The sequence below is a fragment of the Macaca thibetana genome, chromosome 10 (assembly GCF_024542745.1).
Source record: "Macaca thibetana thibetana isolate TM-01 chromosome 10, ASM2454274v1, whole genome shotgun sequence".
Taxonomy (NCBI): domain Eukaryota; kingdom Metazoa; phylum Chordata; class Mammalia; order Primates; family Cercopithecidae; genus Macaca; species Macaca thibetana.
The window spans coordinates 36,940,344-36,968,017 of NC_065587.1; the positions used below are offsets into that span (position 1 = coordinate 36,940,344).

The following is a 27,674-nucleotide window of genomic DNA, read 5'->3' on the forward strand; positions in this document are numbered from 1 at the left end:
CTGTAAACAAGGCACATTTTTCCTTTTTGTATACCTGTCCCATGATACCAAGTGGCTTGTTTGGCTCTTGAAGAGCAAAGATTGAATGTGTTTAACAGGTGACTCCCTACTATCCGTGGTCCCTGCACTCTCCACTTGCCTGAGAGGTCTCATCTCTGTCTGGCAGGCTTAGAAGACCACTAGGAAATTCTCTGTAAACAGAGTTTCTCACTTACCTTTCTTATTTAAATGATGGGGTCCCTTACAGTGGTGGATACTAAGATCAGCCTCTTTATGGCTACTATCAAATGATGTACGTTAACTGCATTACAAAGGTTCTATGATAAACAGTTAATGGAAATGTACTAATTGGGAAAGAGGAGGTCAAAGAACAAAGTCCGATTTGCTTATTTCATGTATGTGTAGACACTCATCTGTGAGACAGTCTGTGTTGTGTAGGCCTCATTTTATTTTTTGAGTAGTAATTTTGAGGGTAAGTTGTTATGTGAATAGGTAATTGTACATATTTTGATAAGAATTCTGTAACCATGACCATAAAACTTAATAGGTGGTAATAATTGTGTGTTAAATTGTAAAGGAGGCATTTCTCTCCTTGGGTATCACATTTTGATGCCGTGGTTTTGTTTTGCATATACTGATAGAGACATTTAAGTGGTATTTAATATACCTTTTTAATAAGATCAACTTTTTTTCCGAAATGAAGATACCTTAATGTGTTTGGTTACAAAAATAATACACATACGGGAAACTTAAACATTATGTAAAAATAGTAAAAACACCAGAAAGGGCACTGTCCTGAAAAGCTCCACATTACAGCTGTTTTGCACTGGTGAACGGGATGTATTGGAGGCTGTGGCCACTGCCCTGGCCAGCTTGTCCCCGGCTCTCAATCACGTGCCAGGGAGTTTTTCTCACGGCTGTGCATGTGATGATTCATCACCCTTAAAGAATTCCCGGCCGGGCATGGTGGCTCATGCCTGGTGTCCCAGCATTTTGGGAGGCCAAGACACTTGTCAGAAGTTCGAGACCAGCCTGGCCAACATGGTGAAACCCTGTCTCTAATTAAAAATACAAAAATTAGCTGGGTTTGGTGGCACCTGCCTGTAATCCCAGCTACTTGAGAGGCCGAGGTGGAAGAATCGCGTGAACCTGGGAGGTCCAGGTTGCAGTAAGCCAAGACCGCACCACTGCACTCCAGCCTGGGTGACAGTGAGACTGTCTCAAAAAAAAAAAAGAATTCCCGGCTGGGCGCGGTGGCTCAAGCCTATAATCCCAGCACTTTGGGAGGCCAAGGCGGGCAGATCACGAGGTCAGGAGATCGAGACCATCCTGGCTAACAAGGTGAAACCCCGTCTCTACTTAAAAAAAAAATACAAAAAACTAGCCAGGCATTGTGGCGGGCGCCTGTAGTCCCAGCTACTCCGGAGGCTGAGGCAGAAGAATGGTGTGAACCCGGGAGGCGGAGCTTGCAGTGAGCTGAGATCCGGCCACTGCCCACCAGCCGGGGTGACAGAGCCAGACTCCGTCTCAAAAAAAAAAAAAAAAAGAATTCCCTTAGGCCAAGCGTGCAGATGCGCTCTTGTAGTTCCAGCACTTTGGGAGGCTGAGGCCAGAGGATCTCTTGAAGCCAGGAGTTCCAGGCTGTAGTGAGCTGTGATTGTGCTACTGCTCTCCAGCCTGGGTGACACAGCAAGACTCTGTCTACCCCCACCCCCCCCCAAAAAAGAATTTCACTCTATAGATGTTTCTTGATTTTTCAAAGTAGTGTGTTAGTTTGTATTCAGTTTGTCACCTTTTTGAGAAAAAAAACCTCGTAAGTTTGTGTGTACTTCCTGCTTATTTCTTCTGGGTCACCGTGAAGCACTCCCTGCCCTCCATGAAAACAGTATGTCTCCTGCTCTCTTCCCTGTGCCAAGCCCATATGGGGCTGTTGGCAAATATGTCGGACAAATAGACTCACCTAAGAGGGCATTTCTCCAAACCCTCGCCAGCACAGGCTGTGTCACTTTCTCAGGTGACACCTACCATCTGTTGCACACTTGCCACAGATGATTTGGCACTTGACATGTCGCTTCAGAAAACCTTGTAGGAAGCTGTGAGGTCATTACCATCCCCATTTCACAGACAGGAAAGTGCAGCCCTTAGAAGCACTGCCTGGTACACTGTGGGCCCTGCATTTGTAGACAGATGCACTGCCTGGTACCCTGTGGCCCCCGCATTTGTAGACAGATGCACTGCCTGGTACCCTGTGGCCCCTGCATTTGTAGACAGATGCACTGCCTGGTACCCTGTGGGCCCCTTCCCCCCTGCTGCCCCACTGCCACTGTTACCATTTGCAGCTGGGGTCTAACCCTGCATTCATAGACAGGTTCCCCCTTGAGCCCCCCAACCTCCCATCTGCTTAACTGAGGACTTGTCCTGTTTGTAAATGTCTGGGTGGGGGTGGGCACTGCTGGCTGCAGCTGTCAGGACTGGGAACGCGGAACCTGCACCAAGGGGAGTGGGCCCCAGAGATACTCCCAAGACCCTGGAGACACAGGCCAGGTAGACACTAGCCTGGCCTCTTTGGATTTGCTAGACTGTAACTAAAAGATAATGTTTTCCCTTTCACATGTCTGCTCACTTCTTCCTACCCGTGCAGCAGTGATTGGGGGCCCGGGAAGTTGCTTGTCATACATGTTTGACTCTGTCGAATCCAGCTGTACATGTAAAAATGGATACAGAAAAAAAAAACCCTTTTATGTCAAAACTCCTCTTTGTCTTCAGCTGGGACCGTCCTCCTACCCCCTAAAACAGAACTAGACATTGGCCTCTCAATCCCGGGGAAAGAAAGGAAGATTCCAGCTGAAATACAAAGTTAATTCTTGACTTTTGAGTTTACAAGGTCCCCAAGCAGTAATTTTGCCCCTTAGGCTGTGACCTTCATGAGTTGGAATTCCAGGCTGGGTGTGAGGGCTGACGCACTTTGGAAGACTGAGGCGTGATGATCACTTGAGCCCAGGAGTTCGAGATCAGACCGGGCAACATGGCAAAACCCTGTTATTGGTTGGGGGGGGGGGGAATATATATATATATATATTCATATATATAATTTATACATATATGTATAACTTATTTATAATTTATGTATTTTTATATATTTACATATAATTTATATTATGTATGTAATATATAGATGTACAACATTAATTTATAAATTTATATATATACAAATAGCCGGGCACTGTAGTGCATGCTTGTAGTCGGCAGCTACCAGGGAGGCTGAGGTAGAAGGATAACCTGAGCCCAGGGAGATTGAGGCTGCAGTGAGCCCTGATCATTCGCTCCACTGCCCTCTAGCCTGGGTGGCAGAGACCCCATCTCAACAACAACAAAAAAATTGGCTGCAGCTCCAATTTGAGAAGCAAATTCATGTGAGAGAAGGGGTTTCAAAGAAGAAACCGCATTCTCTCCACCTGAACTTAGGTGGACATCATCTCACTTGGCCTTGTCAGTAATCACATGAAACTGAATGAGAATAGACGGGGTGTCTGGAACAACCGAATGTGAAAGCAGTACCTGTCACTGCAATGAGGATCCTGACTGAACCGGAACGGCCTCGGGGTTGCTCTTGTGAGTCGGGGAGCAGCCTTTCTGGCTCCAGCAATGGAAGGCGCTGCTCTGTGTCAGTGGATCCCAGACTGGCTGGACCCAGGACTGCTTTACACTCCTAAAAAGCGTGGAAGACTCCAAAGAGCTTTTGTTATATCTGTTGATAGTCACCATGTTTGACATTTAAAAATGAGTCATTTAAATGCTTAAGTGCCTTCTATTTAAAATTGTAAACCAGCCTGGCACGGTGGCTGGTGCCTGTAATACTAGCACTTTGGGAGGCCAAAGTGGGCGGATCACCTGAGGTCGGGAGTTCAAGACCAGCATGGCCAACATGGTGAAACCCTTTCTTTACTAAAAACACACAAAAAATAACTGGGTGTGGTGGCACACGCCGGTAATCCCAGCTATTCTGGAGACTGAGGCAGGAGAATCCTTTGAACCTAGGAGGCGGAGGTTGCAGTGAGCCAAGATGGTGCCACTGCAGTCCAACCTGGGTGAGAGCAAGACACCATCTCAAAATAAATAAGTAAAATTGTAAACCATTATATATTAACATAAGTAGCGTTTTGTGGAACCTGTTTTCAATGACCAAAACAATTTAATGAGAAAGATGGTTTTGTTTTGTTTTCACAAATCTCTTTGGCTTAACTGACAGCTGCTGGATTTGCACATCTCCTTCCGAATTCAAACTTGGTGTCATCTTCGTTCAGCTTCTGAAATGCTCTAGCATATACTCAGAGTGACTGTGGAAACAGCACGGAATGTTAGTGTTGTGCAGACTGCTTTGATCCTGGGGGCCTCCCAAAAGGACCCCTGGACCACCCTTTTTGAGAACCACTTCTCTAGGAGTTGTAAAATAGTTGGCTGTAAACACTTGGGGAAATTGATGACTTCTAGGAAGATAAGCTGTGTCTTTGAACAGTTTTTAGTGGTTCAACCACGTGCTTGCCACTTGGGGCAAGTGTGGAATCAGTCTTCGCTGTCACCTGTAAAGCTGTTCCAGTACACACCTCTCCCTCAAAGTGCCCTGCACATCCGCTTGCTGAATCCTCAGCAGCAACTCCTGCAGCAGTGAAAATCAGGGGTTGGGTAGGAGGCAAGAGTAGGCTGTGCTTGGGGCCATGGAATTACACAGGTCTCTAAGGGTGTGGACCAAGGAAGACATAAAGGAACAGTGATTTAAACCCGTAATAAACAGATGCGCTTGAGGGGAAGCAGCCCACGCAGTACCCTGCGGGGATGACCTCCCGAAGCGCACCCTATCCCGCATGGTCTCCAGAGAGCTCACACTGCCACACATGTGGCATGAGGTGGATTTCTTCATGGGGACAAGAACCTGTGCCTTGTGGTCCTCACCAAGGCCCGGGCGGTAACCTTTTATTAGGCAGCCGGAATCCTGGTATATAGAATTGGGGCTGTATCTTAGTGTTTGAAACCATATTTTCTTTTTTGCTGAGAGGCAAGAGGAGCCCATCAAAGGTAGTAGTTTAGGAGACTTTATGTCCAGCCATTAACTAGAGAACAGTAAACCTCACTTCTCCTTAACCTCGATAAATGATTTTATGTGACTGTGTCTGGTTCCTGGCATTCATTTGGAGAGTTGAAATTTCCCACCTGAGTTGCCCACCAAGGTCACAAGCCTGTGTTTTGCACGAGAAAGTGGATAGAGGGAAATGGCAGAATTGTTGCAAGCTCACACCGGGGAGCTTGGGAGCTTGGCAGCCTGGCTGTAGCCCAGGGCTGACCAAAGCGTTAGTCCTCAGCAGGTTTTTCAGTAACAAGTTTTGCTTTTTGTCCCCGTGTATCTATAAAAACACAAATACCCAATAAATGTAAAACAACAATATAGGTTGTTTCTGGATTTTTCTCTGTATTTTCCTTGTGAAAAACATACTGTGTTGTGGCACCCTTGCTGCTTTTTTTTTTTTTTTTTTTTGAGACGGAGTCTCGCTCTGTCGCCCAGGCTGGAGTGCAGTGGCCGGATCTCAGCTCATTGCAAGCTCCGCCTCCTGGGTTTACGCCATTCTCCTGCCTCAGCCTTCCGAGTAGCTGGGACTACAGGCGCCCGCCACCTCGCCCGGCTAGTTTTTTTGTATTTTTTTAGTAGAGACGGGGTTTCACCATGTTAGCCAGGATGGTCTCGATCTCCTGACCTCGTGATCCGCCCGTCTCGGCCTCCCAAAGTGCTGGGATTACAGGCTTGAGCCACCGCGCCCGGCCGCTGCTTTTTTTTTTTGAGAGGGAGTTTTGCTCTTGTTGGCCAGGCTGGAGTACAGTGGCACAATCTCAGCTCAGTGCAACCCCCGCCTCCCCGGTTTAAGTGATTCTCCTACCTCAGCCTCCCAAGTAGCTGGGATTACAGGCACCCGCCACCACACCCTGCTAATTTTTGTGTTTTTAGTAGAGATGGGGGTTTCATCATGTTGGCCAGGCTGGTCTCAAACTCCTGACCTCAGGTGATCCACCTGCCTCAGCCTCCCAAAGTGCAGGCATGAGCCACCGCACCCGGCCCAGAATAATTTTTATAATGACAGTGTTACTTGGTAAGCAGCAAAACTTTGAATTTGCCTTCTGAAGGATTTAAATGTAATCTCTGCAATTGAGTCAGAGTCTGCATAGATACTGAAGTAAATGAAAGTTGGGCTTCTCCGTTTCCTTGTGGGCCCAGATCTCTCTCTCTCCCGGTTTGGTGAGTGCGGCACAGTTTCCTGCTGCAAGCTGGTGAAGCTTTGAGTGGGCCGTCGTGGTACAGCAACGGCTGCTGCTGGTGACTGGAGAACACATCGCATTTGGGGATGTCTAGTTTTTAGGTATATCCTCCTAGTGACTGTTCTATTAATGAAAACTGAGCTATCAAGAGTCTTTTATTGGGTAATCTTTCCTTCATTTGTGGTAGTTTAAAGAACTTTTAGTTAGTGTCTTCTCTTTCCCTCCTCATCTGCATAATAAACAGATTGATGAGCCAGGAGGCCCTTAATAGGCAAAATAGAAATAAACGGAAACTTTGGCCTCTACCCTGTGAGAGTTAACAAAATAATGAAGTTTAGAATAGTGAGGTTTTACTGTAGCGTTATAATTTCTGACTGGTGGGTTAAAATTGTTTTGAGTATTGTTTCAGGGGAATATGAGGTTTGAAGAAACAGAATGTTTGCCACCAGGCGAGGTAAAATATGCATTTTTGTTTTATCTTTCTGCTTAGAAGTCAGAGCTCTTTTCTTGGAGGTGTGATGTTATGAAAATAGAAACTTAATTATGGTCATATGTCATATGTTAAAGTGTCTTGGAGATTAATTACTCAGAAACTAGTCTCAGGTTTTTGGAACTGAAAATCTTTAGGTGGGGGCTGGGCACCGTGGCTCACATCTATGGTGTCCCAGCTCCTCAGGTGGAGGCGGAAGGATTGGAAGGATCATTTGAACTTGTGTGGTGGAGGCTGCAGTGCGCCCTGATCATGTGGCTGCACCCCAACCTGGAAGTGGGCATGCTTGAGTTGATTACTCCAAGCAGATTTTAGAGTAGTACAAGTTGAGTGCACAGATTTGCGGTGGTTGCACACCCATGCTTTTGTAATAGTTGTAGTTGGGCTTTTTAAAGTAACATAGAGCTGACCTTTCGGGAGGATATTTTTATTTGGTTTTTAAGAAATTTCACTTTTGGCTGCTTCCTGTTTTGGTGAGTTGGGGAATCTGAGGGGAGATTAACAGGTAGTTATAGAACACTTGTGGAGGGAAATGTTTAAAGTCTCTTCTGATGTCTGAAGCATAGATATGTATTATTGCTTTGCACATACCCAGTGTGCTCCTAAACTGGTAGAAATGGCATGTTGCCACAGTTCTCTGTGTTCCACGGACCCCTGAGGGGGAAGTCCTTGAAGACTTTTCTGGGGCTAAGAGGTGAAGATGACTTCTGCATGATAGTCATTTAAGAGTACAGGCCTGTTCTGTTGAGTTTGACATTTGCGCCAGTGGCACAGGGCAGATTGGAGCCTCTTCAGCACCGTGCATGGGCACCAAATGTTTAGAATATGCCAATTTTCCCAAATAATGTCCCTGATGATGCAGTAAATATTAATTTTATTCATTTGGAACCCCCAAACATACATCTTTTTAACTTTCTGTGTGATTAAATGTCAAGTCACATATAAAGCTCCTGCTGCATCCCCACGTGGGTAGTGTCCACGCACAGCCCTAGGGGATTGAGCTGGGAGCTGACAGAACAACAGACGGAGGACAGTTTTCAGACTTGGCATGTGGCAGGCGTTTTGTCCAAAACGAAGGATGTCTCAAAGAAAGAACGAACAGTATTTGTTGCTAAGGATAAAATTTGAGCTTTGGGGTGAAAATTGGAAGTTTAGAAAACTTGTATCTGCCATCGTAAACTTGATGGCTTTCTAGTAACTAAAGTCTTCGTGGAGATTGGACCTGACATTATCGGCCAGGTGAGGTGACTCACACCTGTAATCCCAGTACTCTGGAAGGTGGAGGTGGATAAATGCTTGATCCCAGGAGTTCGAGACCAGCATCAGCAACATAGTAAGACCCTGTCTCTACAAAAAAAATGTAAACATTAACCGGGCATGGTGGCATGACCTGTAGTCCCAGCTACTGGGGAGGGTGAGGTGGGAAGACCGCTTGAGCCTGGTGGCAGTGTGGGTGGGGGAGGTGCTGAGGCTGCAGTGAGCCTTGCTTGCACCACTGCACTCCAGCCTGGGCAGCAGAGAAAAGAAATGTTTGTTTTATGCTATCTGATGAGATGTGTGGACATTGAGAATCTCTGTCTGCAACTTGAACCCGTGTCATCCAGGTGACCAGCATGCACATGGGTCCAGAGTGCAAGGACGTGTTCAGAGTAAACACAGCAGTCAATTTTCGAGTAAGAAACTGCTACTTGGCGAGAGTTGGTGTAGTATCAGTGCACATCCACAGTTATGTGAACATGGTTACAATACTCCATTCTAAAGACTTGTCTGCGTGAGGCGAGATTTTGATGCCGTGTTTTAGCTGAAACACTCTGTGGGAGCAGATTGAAGGCAGAAGTAGACATGAACGTGGAGCTATCTTCTGTTAAGCCAGAGATTCGCAAAAATATACAACAGGGCCACCCTTCCTGTACGTTTTTGTTTTAGAAGTAACTTTCATTAAAGATACTGTTAATGTATTAATAGGTTTGTTTTTAATACATATTTAGAATTTTGAAAATAGCAATATATTCCACATAAACAACAGCTCTTTGGTGTTCTCAACTTGTAAGGGTAAAGGTGTCTTGAGGCAAAAGGTTTGAGAGCCACCACTCAAGCATTCGGAAATCAGTGTGTGTCCTCTGCTTGAATCACCACTCATCAGCTACTTCCAGTTAATAGGAAATGAAGCAGTTTTCAGCTGGGGGAAAAGATGTGGTTAGAAATGTAGAGAAATACTAAATTTGGTACATTCTGTTTTAACGTGTCGTTTGTTCACTTCCCAGTTTCAAGGATACACACAGTTTTCTTTCTGGGGAAAAGTCGTTACTGATACAATGTGGTTGCAGTTTTCTGAGCACATTCCCTCTGCGATGTGCTGTGTGCTGTGTAGAATCACACACTAATTCCGCACACCCACAAGTTATGTTAGAACACGGTGTTTTTTGCTTGTGCCTTGATATACATGTTTTTATTTTACAAGCTGACTGAAATGTTATAGTACGTTTTCTTTATTGAAGACATTATGAAAATAAATCAGTTTTGTAAATGGAAAGTGATCTGATCTTTTCTGAAGGTATATCCTTCATTGAATTCTACTTAACAGAAATAACTACGTTTTTCTGATTACTCAGAACTCAAATCTAGTAGCGTGTTTATTTTGCAGATTAACTTAAATTGAATTTTTAGAAATCAGTTTTCATTCCTGAGAACTTCTTAATTTGTTTGCTTTTATAAATGTTCAGTGTTGGCTGGGCACAGTGGCTCGTGCCTGTAATCCCCAAAACTCTGGAGGCTGAGGCAGGAGGATTGCTTGAGGCTAGGAGTTCAGGACCAGCCTGGATAACATAGCAAAACCCTGTCTCTAAAAGAAATTTTTTCAAAAATTAGCTGGGCATAGTGGCACGCATCCATAGTCCCAGTTGCTCATGAGACTAAGCTGGGAGGATCACTTGAGCCCAGGAGTTTGAGACTGTAGTGAGCCATGATCGGGCCACTGCACTCCAGCCTGGGCAATGAAGCAAGATGCCAACTCTTTAAAAAGTGAAATAAAATAAATTAAATGCTCAGTGTTGCGAAATATAAGTTTATTTCCAGTGTTTCCTGAACAGTCATTTCTGAATTCTTGAAGTAGTTGTTTTGAGTATGATGGTTGTACCACATTGAAGAGATAGTGACTATGAAGATGCCATTTGGCTCATCAGAGGGAATGTCTACGTGATCCTTGTCTTATTTTTTGTAGAGATGGTGTCTACATGCTGACATGTTGCCTGGGCTGGTCTTGAACTCCTGGGCTCAAGCAGTCCTCCCAAGCAGCTGGGATCTCAGATGCGAAATACTGTGCCCAGTTGTCACTGTCCCTTTACAAGGAGGGGAGTTGGAATGTTTGTCCCTTGTTCTGAGGTTGCCAGGGAGACCACAGAGGGAAGGCAGTTGGTCTTGAGGCTGAGGAAGAGGTGAGAGCGGGGGCTCGGCTTGGGAGTGTGGGCTTTGGGGCAGGGAGCTAGCTAGAAACCAGGCACCTGGAACCTTTGAGTGTTTTGATATGACTATTTGAAAGAGGATACAGGAGAAGTGTTTTTTAAATACACGTGGTGAACTGTATCGTGCTGATTTTAGTAAGTCAAACATTAGTCTTCTAAAATTTTTCTTGAGTTTTTAATTAAAATAATACAGCTACGATATTAAGAATTTTCAATAATTACATTCGTATATAATTTCGTTATTCAGTCTTTTCACTTTTTGTTCTTGTTCTTCTGTTTTGTGGTGGATTTTATTGAGTGGGGTCCATCTCGGACATAGGCTCCAAATGGAAAAGAAGCTGATGCTTGGCAACTCATCTCTGGCCCTGGTCTGGCTGTGCCTCTGCCTGTCTCTCTGGGGCAGGCCTAGGACTCCACTCCTTCTTGCGCTGCCCCAACCCCTTTCTCTCGGGGGTTGGTAGCATCTGCTGTCCTGGGTAGAAGTCCTTAAGGACACTGCTCGCATGCTTGTTTTCAACCCCCTAGCTGTCTTTGTGGGTCACACAGTATAACTCAAATAATAGGTTACTCGAGAATTCAGTGCTCCCTTTTAATTGTTGTTGGTACGTAATTTACTTAAGATATGTAAAATATTTTCTTATTTTCTTTTAGGAGCTTACTCCATGGGAACAGCCTCTAGATAATCCGAGTTGTTGAAAATACGAAGCCTGTTACTCGTGAACAGTGGCTGACAACAGTGTTGTTGTGAGCCTGGCTGTCTGCTTGGACCAAGAGGTTTCGTCTGCCAGGGTTTTTTGGTTGTATTTAGGATTTCAGGGAAAAGTGTCCAAGCTTTCAGTGTTGGAGCAGGTAAGGTATCAATACTGTCAGTAGCAACAAAATTTTAACTGAATAAGTCTGTGTTTGCTATTTATAAAGTGGCATTTGTAAAGAAACTGATGGAATGTAGTACTTGTATTTATTTGAAATACACTCAGCCATTTGTATCAGCAGTCTCTGTAGCAGCAGATTCTGCATCTATGGATTCCACCAGCTGCCGATTGAAAATATTTGGGGGGCAAACAATAAATAACAATAAAAAATAAAAATTTTATGAAACAGTGTAGTACAGCAACTGTTTCTATGATGTACTCTAGAGGTGATTTAAATACTTGAGAGGTTGTACATAGGTCATATGCAAATAGTCTGTTCTCTCTTTAATGAGAATCCAGTTTTATAAACTAGAGCTCTTCCCATAGAAAGCTACCAGCATGGAGGCACCAGCCCTTTTCAGCTGGGTTGGAACTTCATAGGCCCAGAGGCAGGGGGGACTGCAGCTTTGTGCCCTTCTGGGCAAAGGCTGGTGCGAGCCCTTCAAACTCCATCTTCAATAGAAACTCCAAGTGTTGCATGAAAACATGGGCTTGACCCTCTTTTGAGATGACTGTCACATTTCTTGCAAATATTTTGGCTTGCACAAGCAGAAAAACTTTCCCTAAATGTAAAATTTCCAATGAGAATGAATAAGCCATTTTAACTGATGTGGTTTAATAATTGCTCTACCATATATATTTGTAAGCAGTATTCTCTGCTTTGCCCTTAACCTTTGAGGTCAGCGTTGCCTCCTGGATCAGAGCAGTTCCTTGTGACTTGCCTGGAGTCACCTGGCTGGTGAAGGAAGCCCCCTTTCTGTTTACCACCATCTCTAGTGCCCCCCTCACACAGCAGCCTCCAGAGTTTGCACCCTGACTTGGAGTCGCTGCTGGCACCCTGATCGAGTTTAGCTGTGTCCTTTAACAATGGGGTCAGCTCAGGCGAGCAGAGAAGTGATGGGTCCCTTATCTCCAAGGCTTCTGTGGAGTGACCTGGGGGTGTGGGTCACATTTACAGAGCATGGAGGCCATGGCCAGGCAGCATCACAGGAAATGAGAAGTGACAGCATTTAGAGGGAAGCAAAAAGAACAACACAGGTTGCAAGTAATTTTCCATTTTGTATTTTTTTTTTTTTTTTTTTTTTTGAGACTGAGTCTTGCTCTATCGCCCAGGCTGGAGTGCAGTGGCGTGATCGCGGCTCACTGCAACCTCAGCCTCCCGGGTGCAAGCGATTCTCCTGCCTCAGCCTCCCAAGTATGTGGGATTACAGGCGCCCACCACCATGCCCGACTCGTTTTTGTATTTTTAGTAGGGATGGGGTTTCACCATCTTGGCCAGGCTGGTCTCGAACTCCTAACCTCCAGTGATCCACCTGCCTCGGCCTCCCAAAGTGCTGGGATAATAGGCTTGAGCCACCAGGCCCGGCCCCATTTTGTATATTTTTTAAGGCTTTCATTTTATGCCTGTCCTTCCCCCAGGATGGAACATGGCATAAAATCAGAGACATCATTAGCATTTACATATAATTAAAACTTGGACAGCTTGGAAAAGAATTATCAAAGTATATACTATCTTTTTCAGATTTTTGTCGTTTCAACAAGCCTAAAAGTTTCACAAATAAGATTCTTTAATAATGTATTAGAATGAAAGTGAAAAAGAATACAGAAAAGTAATGTATTGGCCTGGCATGGGGGCTCACTCCAGCCTGGGGACAGAGCAAGACTCCGTCTCAAAGTGATCGCCTTGACCATATTTTCTAAGTGCCCCAGTTGTATGTTGCTGCTAACAATATCTCCAAAGCTCAGTAGACTAAGACAAGCTTTGTTTCATATGACACAGTCTGTGGGTTGGGAGTCGGGCAGTTCTCTCACGTTGTGCCCATGAGGGTCAATGAGGGCCATTCCCTTGGCAGCAGGGCTGGCACGCAGGGTCCCAGATAGTGAGAGCATCCTTCCTGGCCCCAGCCCCTGGTTGGGGAGCTGAAAGTCGGGGCTCAGCTTCTTCATACCCTCTTTTCAGCATGGTGGTGGCCAGCCCATGCTTGCAAAGTCCAGAACAGACTTGGATCCCCTTGCAGGCCACGTCCAAACTGGCACAGCGTCTTGTTCACTGTGCTTGTGGTCAGAGCAGCCCATCTGCCTGCAGAGGTACTGAGGAACTCGTGCCGCCTCTGAGCTACCCCACTGTACTGTCCATTATTTCATATTTATCCCTGCTACCTGGCTTGTGAAGCCTTTTCCTAAGCAGTTAAATGATGAAATTGTACATTTGATTTGCTAGCTGTATTTTTGTCTAAACATTAGTTGTTTATTAAAATTATCTTTACAAATCATCTCGAATCATCTCACATAGCACACATTAGGAAGGACTTGCTTTGTGTTTGGCGGCAATGTCATCTTTTGTTCGGTGGTTGGTCAGTCACGATGTGCTTACACTTTTCCACTAGGTATGGATGACAAAGGTGACCCGAGCAACGAGGAGGCACCTAAGGCCATCAAACCCACCAGCAAAGAGTTCAGGAAAACATGGGGTTTTCGAAGGACCACTATCGCCAAGCGAGAGGGTGCAGGGGATGCAGAGGCTGACCCACTGGAGCCACCGCCCCCACAGCAGCAGCTGGGCCTGTCCCTGCGGCGCAGTGGGAGGCAGCCCAAGCGCACTGAGCGTGTGGAGCAGTTCCTGACCATTGCGCGGCGCCGCGGCAGGAGGAGCGCGCCCGTCTCCCTGGAGGATTCTGGTGAGCCCACGTCCTGTCCCGCCACAGATGCTGAGACAGCCTCCGAGGGCAGCGTGGAAAGTGCTTCTGAGACCAGAAGCGGCACCCAGTCTGCTTCCACGCCTGTGAAGGAACGACCAGCCTCTTCTGAAAAGGTGAAAGGAGGGGATGACCATGACGACACCTCCGATAGTGACAGCGATGGCCTGACCTTGAAAGAGCTTCAGAATCGCCTTCGCAGGAAGCGGGAACAGGAGCCCACCGAGAGGCCCCTGAAAGGGATCCAGAGTCGCCTGCGGAAGAAGCGCCGGGAGGAGGGTCCTGCTGAAACTGTGGGCTCCGAGGCCAGTGACACTGTGGAGGGTGTCCTGCCCAGTAAGCAGGAGCCCGAGAATGATCAGGGGACTGCGTCCCAGGCTGGGAAAGACGACAGAGAGAGTAAGTTGGAGGGAAAGGCGGCTCAGGACGTCAAAGAGGAGGAGCCTGGAGACTCGGGCAGATCGAAGCCTGAATGTGAGGGTTATGACCCCAATGCCCTATATTGCATTTGCCGTCAGCCTCACAACAACAGGTAGGTCATGTGTGGGCACGCTGCCTCGGCTCCCACAGAAATCCCAGGGTTGCAAACAGAATTTTCCATTTGTTTTCATTTTAAAGGGCTATAGAGCTGGGCTGGATGAGCCATTTGTTAAGTTGGAAACGATGAACAACTCATTGTCAAAAAAGAAACATAGAGTGGCTAAGGACTTCCTAGAGCCACCTCTCCACCCTGGTTGCCACCAGCCACACATGACTGTTTCCAGTCAAGTGAGGAGATGAATAGCTCCCCACCCCAGTCACGTGAGCCACATGCAGCCAGTGGCTCTGTGTAGACGGCACGGAGGAGAATGCGTCTGTCACTCGGGCGACTGTCTGTCTGAGACCGTTCCTCTAGACTGTCCCTTGGGAGACTTAACAGAGGGCCATGTGCAGACTGCAACTAGCCTAGTACAAACATTTGGGGTAGCTCAAAAGACCTCTGCTAGGACTGGATGTCAGATGGTGATAGGCAGCCTGTTGGCTTGGTGCTGGGATAAAGGCATTGGTGCAGTTTTGAGGGGAGACTTGCTGAGGTATTTGTGGTGGAATGCCTTGGAGTTCGCTCCTAAAATGCCCTACTCTTAAAAAATGGTGAACCAAATTTGATTGAATGTTAAGGGAAAGGCATGAGGACGTTCTTATTCTCTACTTTGTATATTTGCATTTTTTCATAATGTTAAAACCAATTGGCTTATTAATATGTTGAAAAGTGCTTGTCACTTCCCATTACTAATACCGTTATTTTATAATTTCAGGTTTATGATTTGCTGTGACCGCTGTGAAGAATGGTTTCATGGCGATTGTGTGGGCATTTCTGAGGCTCGAGGGAGGCTTTTGGAAAGGAATGGGGAAGACTATATCTGCCCAAACTGCACCATTCTGCAAGTGCAGGATGAGACTAATTCAGAAACCACAGATCAGCAAGAAGCTAAATTGAGACCTGGAGATGCTGATGGCACCGATTGTACAAGTATAGGAACAATAGAGCAGAAGTCTAGCGAAGACCAAGGGATAAAGGGTAGAATTGAGAAAGCTGCAAATCCAAGTGGCAAGAAGAAACTCAAGATCTTCCAACCTGTAAGTGTCCGCTGAGACAAGCATTCAGCGGTCGGCCTCATGGGTTTCCTCGCTCTCGCTCTCAATAGGAATTCCTCCCAGGACGGGAGCTGCACCCATGTGGGGCAGTGCCTCTCCTGGGTTCCTGCCTCACTCCACCTGGGTGAGGCCTTTCTATTTTTATTATTACCCTGTCTACCTCCTCTACTATTAATGACTTAATTTTTGAAATCAGCCCATCTTTGAGGATTTGGATGTTGCTTATATGTTTTGTGTGCACTAGTGGAATTGTTTCTGAACGATGGGAGTGGCGGTACTCCTGGGTCACCTGCCATCTCCGGCTTCCTCCTGGTTCTGGTGCTGGCTCCGCGGGGTGTTTGTGTTGAGAGTGTGGTTTGTCTTGTGGCTGTGTTGACTTAATTCTCTCCCCCTGGTGTTTATGACATTTCCCACACGCTGTTGGCTTCTGATGCTGTCTTGTGTTTGCAGTCTCCATTCCAGTCCCCACAGGGCAGGTCTGACTTGGTGTGTTTTCACTCTGGGCCTTCCCGGGTCCCGGACATGTCCCCACCCAGCTACCTGTCCTCTGGCAGGTATTGGAGATTGATGTGTCTAGAAGCATCTCTGCCTTCACACTCTTGCACTGGGTTAGCTGCAACGTGAGGATGTGGGAAGGCCAGGCTGTGCACATAGGAGCGTGCCCTGGAGGCATGGAAGGGCTGAAGGCTCATGCTGCAGCGCTGTCAGGGACCACATCTAGGCATTCAGAGATGAGTGGAAATGGGAATTCATGAGAAAAGTCTGATTTTATGTCTTTCTTTTTAAATGTATTGATTCTATTTTTTGTGCAGTTGAGGCTTCGCTCTGTTGCCCAGGCTGGAGTTCAGTGGCACAGTCCCAGCTCACTGCAGTGGGCTTGAGTGATCCTCGCACCTTAGCCTCCCAAGTAGCTGGGACTACAAGCACACACCACCACGCCCAACATTTTTTTTTTTTAATTGTCAATGTGCTTGACATAACCCTGCACAAACCTAAATTGTATTCTCAGTTAAACTGAGATTCTGTGGAGGAAAACCAATTCTGTTAAATATTTAATTTGAGAAATAAGGTTTTGCTTATGTATGTGTGAAGGACACGTTCATGTGTGCTGAGGCCTGATCATGGAGACAGACTCTGTAAACAGCAGCAGTCGCGCTGCCTGTGGTACGTGAGTGTCCTCCTGCTGCGTGGTGAGTGACTGCAGTCCTGGCTTGAAGGAGCCCACGTTTATGCCTCCATTTCCATAGGAAGCCTGGGCCTGCTGCTCAGGTCTTACAGGACTGCAGTCACGGTGCAGCGGGGGCTGTGGTCTCGAGAGGCTTGGCGGGGGATTCCCTCACACTGTTTTTACTAGATAAGTGTGTCTGTCTGGGTGTTGTGGCTCACACCTGTAATCCCAGCACTTTGAGAAGTCAAGATGGGAGGATCACTTGAGGCCAAGAGTTCAAGACCAGCCTGGGCAATGTAGTGCGACCCCCATCTCTACAAAAAAATAATTAGCTGGGCCTGGTGGTATGTGCCTGTAGTCCCAGCTACTGGGAAGGCTGAGGTGGATCAATTGAGCTCAGGACATCAAGGCTGCAGTGAGCTATGATTGTACCACTGCTCTCCGGCCTGGGCAACAGAGCAAGACCCTGTCTCACACAAAAAAAGTATGTGTCATGCAATTTGGGGGGCATACTTTTTTTGTTTTTTTTTTTGTTGTTTTTTTTTTGAGATGGAGTCTCGCTCTGTCCCCAGGCTGGAGTGCAGTGGCGCGATCTGGGCTCACTGCAAGCTCCGCCTCCCGGGTTCACGCCATTCTCCTGCCTCAGCCTTCCGAGTAGCTGGGACTACAGGCGCCCGCCACCACACCTGGCTAATTTTTTGTATTTTTAGTAGAGACGGGGTTTCACCCTGTTAGCCAGGATGGTCTCGATCTTCTGACCTCGTGATCCGCCCGTCTCGGCCTCCCAAAGTGCTGGGATTACAGGCGTGAGCCACCACGCCCGGCCTTGGGGAGCATACTTACACTGAAAAATTACTCATTGTTTATCTGACATTCAGATTTCATTGGCATCCTGTATTTTACTTGGCAACCTTGCCCTCAGATCCTAGCTACAGGTAACCCTCTCAAAGCAGGGAAGCTTACTTCAAAACCAGCTCTGAAGTTTTCTCTCTTCACAAAAGACCCAGTTCCTCTTTTAAGGGTTTTTACCTGATTAAGTTTGACCCATTTGACTTGCAGTCATCCCAGTTAGAGCAAAAGCCCTGCATGAGGGTCCTCTAGCTGAGCCTCTTTGTGGATGTGAGGTCCCGTGGGCCCCGCGGGCCCCGCCCACCCTCGGAGGTGCACCTAACTGAGGGCGGGAGTCCAGGGGTCTCCTCAGACTCCTGCCCCCTGCGGGGCATGACAGGCAGTGACAGTGTGAATGCCTTACCTGGAGCAAGGGGATTTTCATAGCTTGAATAAACAAAATAAATGTTTCTTCATATTAAAAGTACTACTAGTATCTCATTTTAAAACTCTGGCCTTGGTACTATAAGTGGTGATTTTACAAGACACACACTTAACTGCTTAAAATTGGCAAGTACATTGTTTGAAGTCATCTGTTTCGCTCTGCAGGTGATAGAGACGCCTGGTGCCTCAAAATGTATTGGCCCCGGGTGCTGTCAGGTGGCGCAGCCCGACTCCGTGTACTGCAGTAATGACTGTATCCTCAAACATGCCGCAGCGACAATGAAGTTTCTAAGCTCAGGTAAAGAACAGAAGCCAAAGCCTAAAGAAAAGATGAAGATGAAGCCAGAGAAGCCCAGTCTTCCAAAATGTGGTGTTCAGGTGAGTGAACCGGGACCACCGCCCGGGCGGTGGATGCATGGGCGCGAGAGCATTTGTTGCAGACCTGTTGGTTTGTCGACCGCGTGCGTGGGGGTGGCAGGTGTAGGAGGCGCACACGTGGTGTCGCCTTGATCTTTGTCTTCCACCTTCCCACCAGTTTTCTCTTTTCTGCCCGTTAGCTGAGGGGTTAATACAAGTGCAGTAAAGCAAATGCTGACAGTGGCACTGCACGGGGGGCATAAGACTTCAGGACACACCCTGCTGTCTTGCGAGAAGAGTCGGTAACCACCCGGTGGAGTTTGTAAAGCGTAGACTTGCAGGCAGGCAGGAGTGGGAGGTGGGTTTGGGGCAAGGCCATGGGCTTCATTTAAGACCCGGCTCTCAGAATTGTCTCATGTTTGTACTCCATGTGATTTGGAAAGAATCAAGGATGTTCAGAAATCACAGACTCTTGTCTTAGACTTGAAGCCCCTTCTGAGGCTCAGGTGGCTGTGGCTGTGTCACTGCCCCTGTTATGTTTGTGACCGGCAAAGCATAACTAGCACTGTTTGAGGAGTTTTCTTGATTATTTTCAAATTGATTCCTTAGCCTTCGAATGACTTAATTTTTAAGGCTGGTCCTTTTGAACCCTTGGCATTGGGCAGCCTCCCGCGCAGGCCTTTCCACTCATTTGGCTCATTTGGTTCATTGCCGCACTCCTCCTGTCTTGGCAGCCTGTCCAGTGGCTTCTCCTCCTGCCTGTCATCTTGGCAACCTGGCACCTCATCAGGGTTGCAGGTGACTCCATGCCAGGCGCCCTTCATGGAGCGCAAGTGCCTGAAGTCCTCAGTTTTACCCGGGGACACTGCGGGCCCACTGGATACGCAAGTGTGTTGAACGGCTGCCAAGCAGGCACAGGATGGGTGCAGGGTCTTCAGATGGCCTCAAGAAGACATTGGGTCCCCACCTTCATTTCTTAGTGAAATGAAGTGAAGATGTAATTTCTTACCTTCTTAATGATTTGGGGTTTTACTGATTATCCAGGCAGGTATTAAAATCTCTTCTGTGCACAAGAGACCAGCTCCAGAAAAAAAAGAGACCACAGTGAAGAAGGCAGTGGTGGTCCCTGCGCGGAGTGAAGCACTCGGGAAGGAAGCAGCTTGTGAGAGCAGCACGCCGTCGTGGGCGAGCGATCACAATTACAATGCAGTAAAGCCAGAAAAGACTGCTGCTCCCTCGCCGTCACTGTTGTATAAATGTATGTATCACCTAGGGGTTGGCCTCCTGGACCCCTCCCGTTCTTTCTGGATAGCCATCCCCTGGGCCTGTCCAGGACTGGGAGTTGCAGCTGTGTGTTAAGCTGATCACAGACACCGGCTGCACCATCAGCGGGAAGCAGAGCCCGTGTCCAGGATGCCTCCTGCTGCCCTGTGTCCACCCCTAGTCTGTCGGGACTTGCTGTCACTGTTTTCCAAAGCTGTACAAACCTCACTGGTGAATGTTCACCTTAATGATTGATTTTTTAATCTCTATTTTCACTGTCAGGCTCTGGTAAGTATTCGTATTCTCTTCATGCCAGTCTGATTGCATAGCCACACTGCCCAGTACTCCACATCCACCCCTGTCTGCACCATCAGTTGTTTGACGACGGCGCTGTATACGCTTCAGTTTTTCCACATTATCCACAGCCAGCACATGAAAGCATCACTTCTTTTTTATGTTGTGGGAATCTTTGCAAGTTAGTGTTGCATCTGATGCTCAACTTACGTATGCTTTTCAGGTGTACATTTATTTTTGACTGGGCAGATAGGGGATTTTTTTTTTCATGTCCGATTCACATGCTACACACCTGCATGAACACATTTGAACTTCGAAGGCCACGCATTGCTGCTTCATAGGCCCCACGGTAAGTGAGTTCACACCTAGAACACTGTCCTGACCGCAGGACGCGTGGCTTGGACTTGGTATTCTACATGTGACTGGCTTTCTTGCCCTCCTCTCTCAAATGTTTAGAGTGTTAAGATCATATCCTGCCCCAAATTTCGAATTAATGAGACGAAGATATTTCAAACAGATCTTTGAAACCTCAGATTCTGTGGTGCAACTTTAATGTTTTCTTGTTTCTCAGTTTTCTGCTATAAAACTATTTTCAGTTCATTCTTTAATGCCTTCTGTCTATAGTGCATTTTGTGCTTTTTTAAAAAAGCACTGAAAGGTTAAATAGCCTCAATTCAGAGACGATCACAGAGTGCCCTGCTTTCCCCGTCGTCAGACTTTGAGCAGATTCCCTAAGGGATGGCACTTATGCAGGTGGGCAGACCTGTACTAGGTCTGGTGTGCTTTACAAAAATAGGCTTTTGTGTGTGTGTGTGTGTGTGTGTGTGTGTGTGTGTGTGTGTGTGTGTGTGTGTGTGTGTGTGTGTGTGTGTGTGTGTGTCTCAGTGTGTGTGTGTGTGTGTGTGTGTGTGTGTGTGTGTGTGTGTCTCTGTGTGTGTGTGTGTGTGTGTGTCTCAGTGTGTGTGTGTGTGTGTGTGTGTGTGTGAGAGAGAGAGAAAGAGAGAGACTTAGTTTTGCTCTGTCGCCCAGGCTGGAGTACAGTGGCGCGATCTCGGCTCACTGCAACCTCCACCTCCGGGTTCAAACGATTCTCCTGCCTCAGCCTCCCAAGTAGCTGAGATTACAGGCCCTTGACACCATGCCTGACTAATTTTTGTATTTTTAATAGAGATAGGGTTTCACTATGTTGGCCAGACTGGTCTTGAACTCCCGGCCTCATGTGATCCGCCCAACTCGGCCTCACAAAGTGCTAGAATTGGAGGTGTGAGCCACTGTGCCTGGCGAAAAATATGCAGTTATTGAGCATGAATAACTGAATAAAAGAAGAAAAATATGTCATTCGTTTTGATCACGTAAACTGCCTAGACCTAAGAAATTGAGCCGCACATAAATTGAACCATGCTATTGCTGCATTATAATGAATCTTGAGATACCTTACATTGTTTGAGCTGAGAATTTTATGCTAGCAAATGTCTCAAATGTTCATCAGCTTCTAGCACCTCTACAGTAGAACAGTGATAATTTCAGCTTGATTAATTTCCATCTGTGTCAACCAGAATTGAAAAGCTGCCAGAGACTCCACACGTGTAGCTGGAAGAGTCCGAGTACATTGCGGGAAGGGAGCATTGGTGGGAAGATGGGGAAAGGAGGGGCTCTCGGCCCTGGGTTATTGCTTCCTGCCTGCCTCCTGCACTTTGAGTGGGGAGAGGTCGACCAGGAGGCTCCTGCTCTGCCCATAGCGGGGTCCTCTGACCTTTTCTCCTTCTTCCCTCCTTTGCCACAGATCAGCTCCTCTGGGAAGCTGATTTGCTCCAGGGACAGGAAGTGGGGGAAATTGCCCGTTAGCCTTCCCAACACATCACCTCAAGTTAAAATTGGTGGATTTCCAGAATTTATACAGGGTGTGAATGGGGACGACACACTTTTGAGCTAGTAGCTTTCTGCTCGTTTTGTTATCCCAGAAATGTCGTCTTCCCAAAATGTGATTGATTGGAGCAGAGTTAGAGGCATTGGTGAGAGCAGGTACCATGTCTCTGTCTGTCTCCTAAACAACCTCTGCACTTTCGCGGGCTCGACAGCTACTGGGGAGCCTGCCACCACTGTCCGCCTTTGAGGCCCCCGCCCTACCTCCCTTGCTGGCCACAGAGCTCGCCCTCCCTGGTAGGGGGTGAGATTGGAAGTGAGAGGCTGGTGTGGGTCTGTCCCATGAGTTGATTCACACTTGCCTCACCGTACATGCCGTCAGAAGACCCACGTGGTGGAGCTGCCACTGCTGCTCCCCAGAGTGCACCTAGGCACCCTCCTGTCCTTCCCATGGTACTTGGTTGACCTGGGGGCTCCTGTGCAACAGGCGAGGTCTCGTGTGCACAGACGTTCTGCTGCTGCTGGAAGGAGGCTATGCCCCCCACTAAGGTATCAGGAGGTCCTTCACAGCCTCAACTTGTTCCTCCCATTTGTTTTTAAAAATTGTTTCTTATATATACAGTTTCTTTAGCTTATGTAAACATTTGGCACATAACTTCTCAAAGATCATGATGTTTCTTTTGTGTTTTTATAAATTCTTGTTCCATTTTTTTCTCTTTATTTCCACTGTTCACCTCCCATTATTGTCCAGGCATGAAGTCAGTTGGAAATTTTTTTCTGAGATGTACCTGACTGACCAGAATTTTGAGATGGAATTCTGGTATTTATGGGTATAATTCCTAGTATTTTGGACTCCCTAAATGGCTCATTAAGTGACTTAAACACTGAGGATCTGAACAGATTTTGACTGCAAAGCAGATTCTACAGTTCATTTCATCTAACCATTGGAGTTAAAATGGAAAACCTTGCCAGTTTGTAAACCCAAATCCAGATGCTGTGTTAAGCATGGTGCCCAGGTGGAAGCACTGCCTCTTGTTCCCACGTGCTGCCACAGAGATGGCCCTGGTGGTGTGAAATGGACGGAGAACACCGTTCACAACGATAACTCATGGTGTGAGCTCCAGAAGCACATGTCACTGAAATCCTAAGAGGATCCATTTTCAGTTTTCAATAATAAAACAATACATGGGGGATTCTAGAATCTTAGAGTGTTTTGCAGGAATTTAAAGCCGGGAGAGGAGGGTGGCTTGTTCACTGGTCCCGTGAGCTCTTTTTTGTCTGTCTCCTCCAGAGTTGTCAGCGGCAATAAAATGAGGCTGAGAGAGTCATCAGACTCTACGTGTCCACCAATCTCTTCCTCCCAATTAGAAAAATCAGAATCTGGACTGAGAAAGGCTATAGCCTGAGAGTTGTTTTTTTCTGTTATCCATATAACTGGAAGTTTCTTGGGCTGTCAGTAGTAACATTCTTTTGGTATTTTTAAGTGTTTTACTTTTTATAAACTTAAAAAGCAGCCTGCTGTTGAGAAAATTACACCAGGGAAAGGTTTCACACCTCCGTAACCGTGAGCCTGCATGGTGAAGCCCCACGTCGTCACCGCCCTGTGGCGCCCCTGTCGGTCCCTCAGCTGCCCCCTTTGTGCTTATGCTTCACCCACCTTGGGCAGGTGGGGTGCAGGGATGGAAGTTTCCAGCAGGATCAGTCCCCCTGAATTCACCACCTCTTCAGTGACCTTCATAGGACCTTTTGGAGCTATGGATCTACTCTGATAGTCTAAAGATGAATGCTCAGGAAAGCCTCCTTGGCATTATCGGTGTCACAGAGTGTAGAGGTCAGCTCTGAAGACACCTGCTACGATTCCTCCAGTGTGGTACCCAAGTTTCAGGTCGATTTCTATGAAGTTGTGGAATAATACTGGGTTTCTTTTTCTTTTTTTGTCTGCTAACACATCAGCATACACGTTATATTCTTAGCTTCTAAAAGTTAGAGAAGTAACTTAGAAGATTGACAAGAATTTTTGCACTTATTTAAACGAAGGTTGTGGCAACTTTCATTTGCCGCAAACCTGGAAGAGTTCGGCAAGAAGAGCGTAAGGTAACTGACTTTATCCTCAACTGACCTGCTTGGTGCTGTCAGCTAGGGGCTTTATACTGAGTATGGCCCTTTGGGACTGGAGGGATTACGGGGGAGGGTTGTGGACTAATTTAACCTGCCCCTAACATGTTGGTTTAAGTAGTAAACAATTTAGATAAAGGTTAAATTACTGGTGTGGGAGATCTTGGGAAGAGCAGCAGCTCTGCTCCCAAATGGGTTTGGCAGCCAGGCACACACCATGTGCAGCTGGGCACAACTGAAATTGCAGTTGAGTGGAACGTCCATCTGTCTACGTGGCCCTCACACGAGTTTCTTAAGGAGAATGACCTCTCCATTAAGTTGGAAGGCACTCAAATAGTGGGTATTAGTAAGAAAACTGACCAAGGAAAGCTTTGAGTATTCCAAAGCATGGCAGTCTAGCTGTGGACCCTGCAAGGGTGTCCTGGCTGTAGTGATGGTCTCCTCTGAGGAGCGTCTGGGATGTAGTCTGCCTGCTTTATTTGGGAATTAACCATTTCCCCCCAACATGAAAGCAAGCTAGTAACTACTTGTAAGAGGCTAATTCATTTGAACACATTTTAGCACGTTGAGAAGAGCAAAAGCAGAACATTTTCTCTTGCCACTGTCACCTTGATTGTTCCCACTGGGGGCAATCTTGGTAGTGAAGAAACAGGTAAAGCGGGAAAATGTGTAAAACCTTGTTGTACACACGCCTCACTGAGGGCTGGAAATAGGCCTGACGTCACAGTTTACAGAATTTACTTCCACGGGTCCTTCCCTGTGTCTCTTGAGTGTATTTTCAGGTGCATAGCATAGGAACAGCCCTTAGAGCTGTAGCGGACGGCGTCAGGACACCGCGGGAGGCCGGTTGGAGGTCTGAGTGCCCCAGCTTCCCTGAACCAGCCAGCAGTACTGTGACAGGGCAGGCCACTTCGTCGTTAACACCTACGCGAGGGCGAGTGGTGGCTTTTAGTGATTTTTATAACCAGTTCCTTTCCCTGTGAGGAGCCATCCAGCACATAAGGTCGCTACACGTGGGCCTCTGCACAGGCCAGAACTGAGCAGACTTGGGTCTCTTGCCCCATATTTTAATCCCTGTCCTGCTAAAACTTCCACTGGGGCAATTGGATGGGTTCTACAGAGAGGAGCCGAATAGCACCATCCTCCAGTGGGGGCCTGGTTTTCTCCTCCCCGTCTCTGCTCAGGCCCTGGTGCCACCCAGTGGCCAGCGGCACAGTAGCACCCAAACCAGCCAGCCTTCTGCTTTGGGGGAAATTGGCCAATTAGAGTGTGCTGCTGATCCATGTGCACGACGACGACCTGCTTCATTCTGCCGTTGGCTGAAACCCAGACCCGGCAGCAACAGTTTCATCTGGGCCAGTGGCCTAGGCAGGCCCCCAGAATATGGGAGCTAAAGGAGACAGCGCTGCAACCAAGGGGCAGAGAGGTGTGGGGAGGGGCAGGGAACCGGTAGCTCTCAGGCATCAGTGCTGTGTGGTGTGACCAGGTCACCACCACTGCTGCCCTCAGGGAACCCAGCAGCGTGTAGGGGAGGCTCATGCCCTGACAGGGCCCTGTTTATCTGCAGTGGGTTTTTTCCCAGGTTGCTTGGAGTTGCTGTTTGCCCCTCTCTAATGCTATACACCATAATAGTTAAAAGTGAATTTGGATGAACTTGCAAATCGAATTTTAGCTCTACTAAAAAGTGAGTTTCCCCATTTCGTCAGCAGCTGACTCAAGTTGAGCACCAGCCGTGCTGTCCCACCTGGTGTGGAATGGCTGTGTGCTCGGGTCCCTGGAGCAGTCGCTGGATGGAACATGTCCCTTCCGAGCAGGAATGGGGCTTTGTGTGTTGCAGGACACTGCTCCCGGAGGCCCAGCTTGGAACATTCTGCCGTTCAGTCACCTGACTGCCCATTTCCATGCTCTTTAAAGCACAGGTGAGGGATGACAAAGGGAGCAGTTAATTTTCTAAAATAGCAATGGTTAAGGAAAGGTATCTCCTGCTTTTCAAATAAATTACGTTCATCTGCTGTCCCCACTCTTGAGTAATGGGTGGTTTTAATCCCGTGTATTGGGAATGCCCTAAAATTCGTGTCTCAACTTGGGTTTTCCCTAAGTGAGGGAGACAGTACTCTAGTTACACGAGCAGAGACACTGAGCGTGGCCATGGACATCTCATTCCAACACTTAGGATCTGGAGAAATGGAGTTAATGTTTTTAAAGTTAGCATATAACCCTAACTTGAAACAAGGTGAACGTTAAACATCACTAAAGATATTTTTCAGGTCACAGCACACAGGCGTTCTGTGTGACAGCCAAGGCATTTTGTTGAGGTTTCTGGAAATGCCTTAAGCCAGCTTTTTAGAGTTCTTTAAACGTGATATTAAAACACTCCACAGTTTTCTAGTGCAGGCACTGAATTGGTTTGAGGTTTCAGTTTGAATCATGATTCGGGCTGGCTTCCTGGCAGGTGTTTGCCGCCTCTGGAGACCAGGGCTTGGTTCTGGGTGCCTGCCTGGTGTCAGCTTCCTGCCTGTGTGCCTCCAGCGCCCTAGGTCTGCTGTGCCTTTTCATTCCATCCCCACCCCACCCCCTCACTGCTTCCCCCAAGAAAAAGGGCCTCCACTGATTTTTATTTAGCCTGACTGACCTATTGGAACCCTGCAGGCAAGATGCTGCAGACCTGTGAGCTAAGTCTGAGTTAAACTGAGTTGTTACAAACAGATTTGCAAACACTAAGGTAGTGACTACTTTGGTGTATAGACCTGATCTGATGAAATAGTACATGTAGAATTAAAAGCAAAGTTTCCAGGACAGGTAAAAACTAGCTGTCACCTTTGTTCCTGTTTTGTTAGACATTACCATTGCTTTATAGTGCACTTTGAAGATCCAGCTCCAACAGGAATGAGTGTTTTGGGGTGTAGTTGTGGGTGAGCAAGGCAGGGCCTGGCAGCGTTGCCAAGCAGGGCGTCCTGTGGCTGGACCACGTCTAGCAAGGGGTAGGCAGGGGCCATGAGGTTCGACGGGCTCTAAGATGAAAATACAGGATTTGCCTTTACTTAGTTACCATTAAAATGATGGTTAGGAAAGAACACATGGAACTCTTGAAAGTCGGGGTGAATATATGTTAACAGTGACACCATTGTTTGGAAGTCGGGGTATCTGTTAACAGTGACACCATATTTTGGATCCATGTCGTACTGTTGCAAGTTTTGTAACATGGAAGGAATTGTACTTATCTGGGAAGTTGGGAAGACTCACAGCCCTGAGGCTGCTGCTTGATGGATTGGCTGCTGGGGAGGACTGGCACCCGCTGCCAACATGGCCAAGCCTGGCAGCACATGCAGGGCGTCCTGCAGGACCAAGCTGGGGCAGGCTGTTGAATCAGGCCTATTTGTAGAGTCTTGGCTCTTTCCTGAGCTTTCAGACTTCCCTCATTTATTGAAAGCAGTCAGTAAGACGACGGTGGAGGAGCGCGGTTTTGTTTTCAATCCCTGGGTAAAACTGAAGCGCTCTTGAGAGCATCTGTCACGTTCTCCCATTAGGCCTTTGGGAGTTTGGGAGGCTTGCTGCTGCACAGATCGTTGGAAAAGCCTTTCCCTAGGAGGGGCCTTGTTTACTTGATCACCCAAGGTAGCTCCCAGGCACTTGCCGTGGAGCTGAGACGGCCTCTGCTGTCCTGGGGCCCTCACGGGGGCCCCCTATTCCCCAGGCGCTTCACTCCTTTGTCCCCACTAGCTGGATCCCTGCCCTGTCTTGCGGTGCACCCCAGTGAGCCCTGTCCACTGGCACGCCGTCTGTCCCCTGCTCGCGGGCCTTTGCGCTCTGACAGTCTCACACGGGGTTATAAAGTGATTGATTCTC

The 27,674-nt window shown here is 47.4% G+C and overlaps 1 protein-coding gene across 5 annotated transcripts in view; it reads left to right on the forward strand.

Moving 5' to 3' along the window:
• Window positions 1–27,674, forward strand: part of DIDO1 (death inducer-obliterator 1) — a 62,582-nt gene that overhangs the window by 13,858 nt on the left and 21,050 nt on the right. For 3 of the 5 annotated variants that reach the window (XM_050746506.1, XM_050746504.1, XM_050746509.1), the window contains exons 2-6: window positions 10,906–11,103; window positions 13,553–14,393; window positions 15,157–15,478; window positions 18,102–18,314; window positions 19,338–19,551. In XM_050746506.1, the coding sequence (XP_050602463.1) occupies window positions 13,555–14,393; window positions 15,157–15,478; window positions 18,102–18,314; window positions 19,338–19,551 (1,588 nt within the window). In that variant the 5' untranslated portion in view covers window positions 10,906–11,103; window positions 13,553–13,554. Of the gene's footprint in view, window positions 1–5,820; window positions 10,228–10,905; window positions 11,104–13,552; window positions 14,394–15,156; window positions 15,479–18,101; window positions 18,315–19,337; window positions 19,552–27,674 lie in introns of those variants that run through there. The other 2 variants (XM_050746508.1, XM_050746505.1) reach the window with 2 other exon arrangements.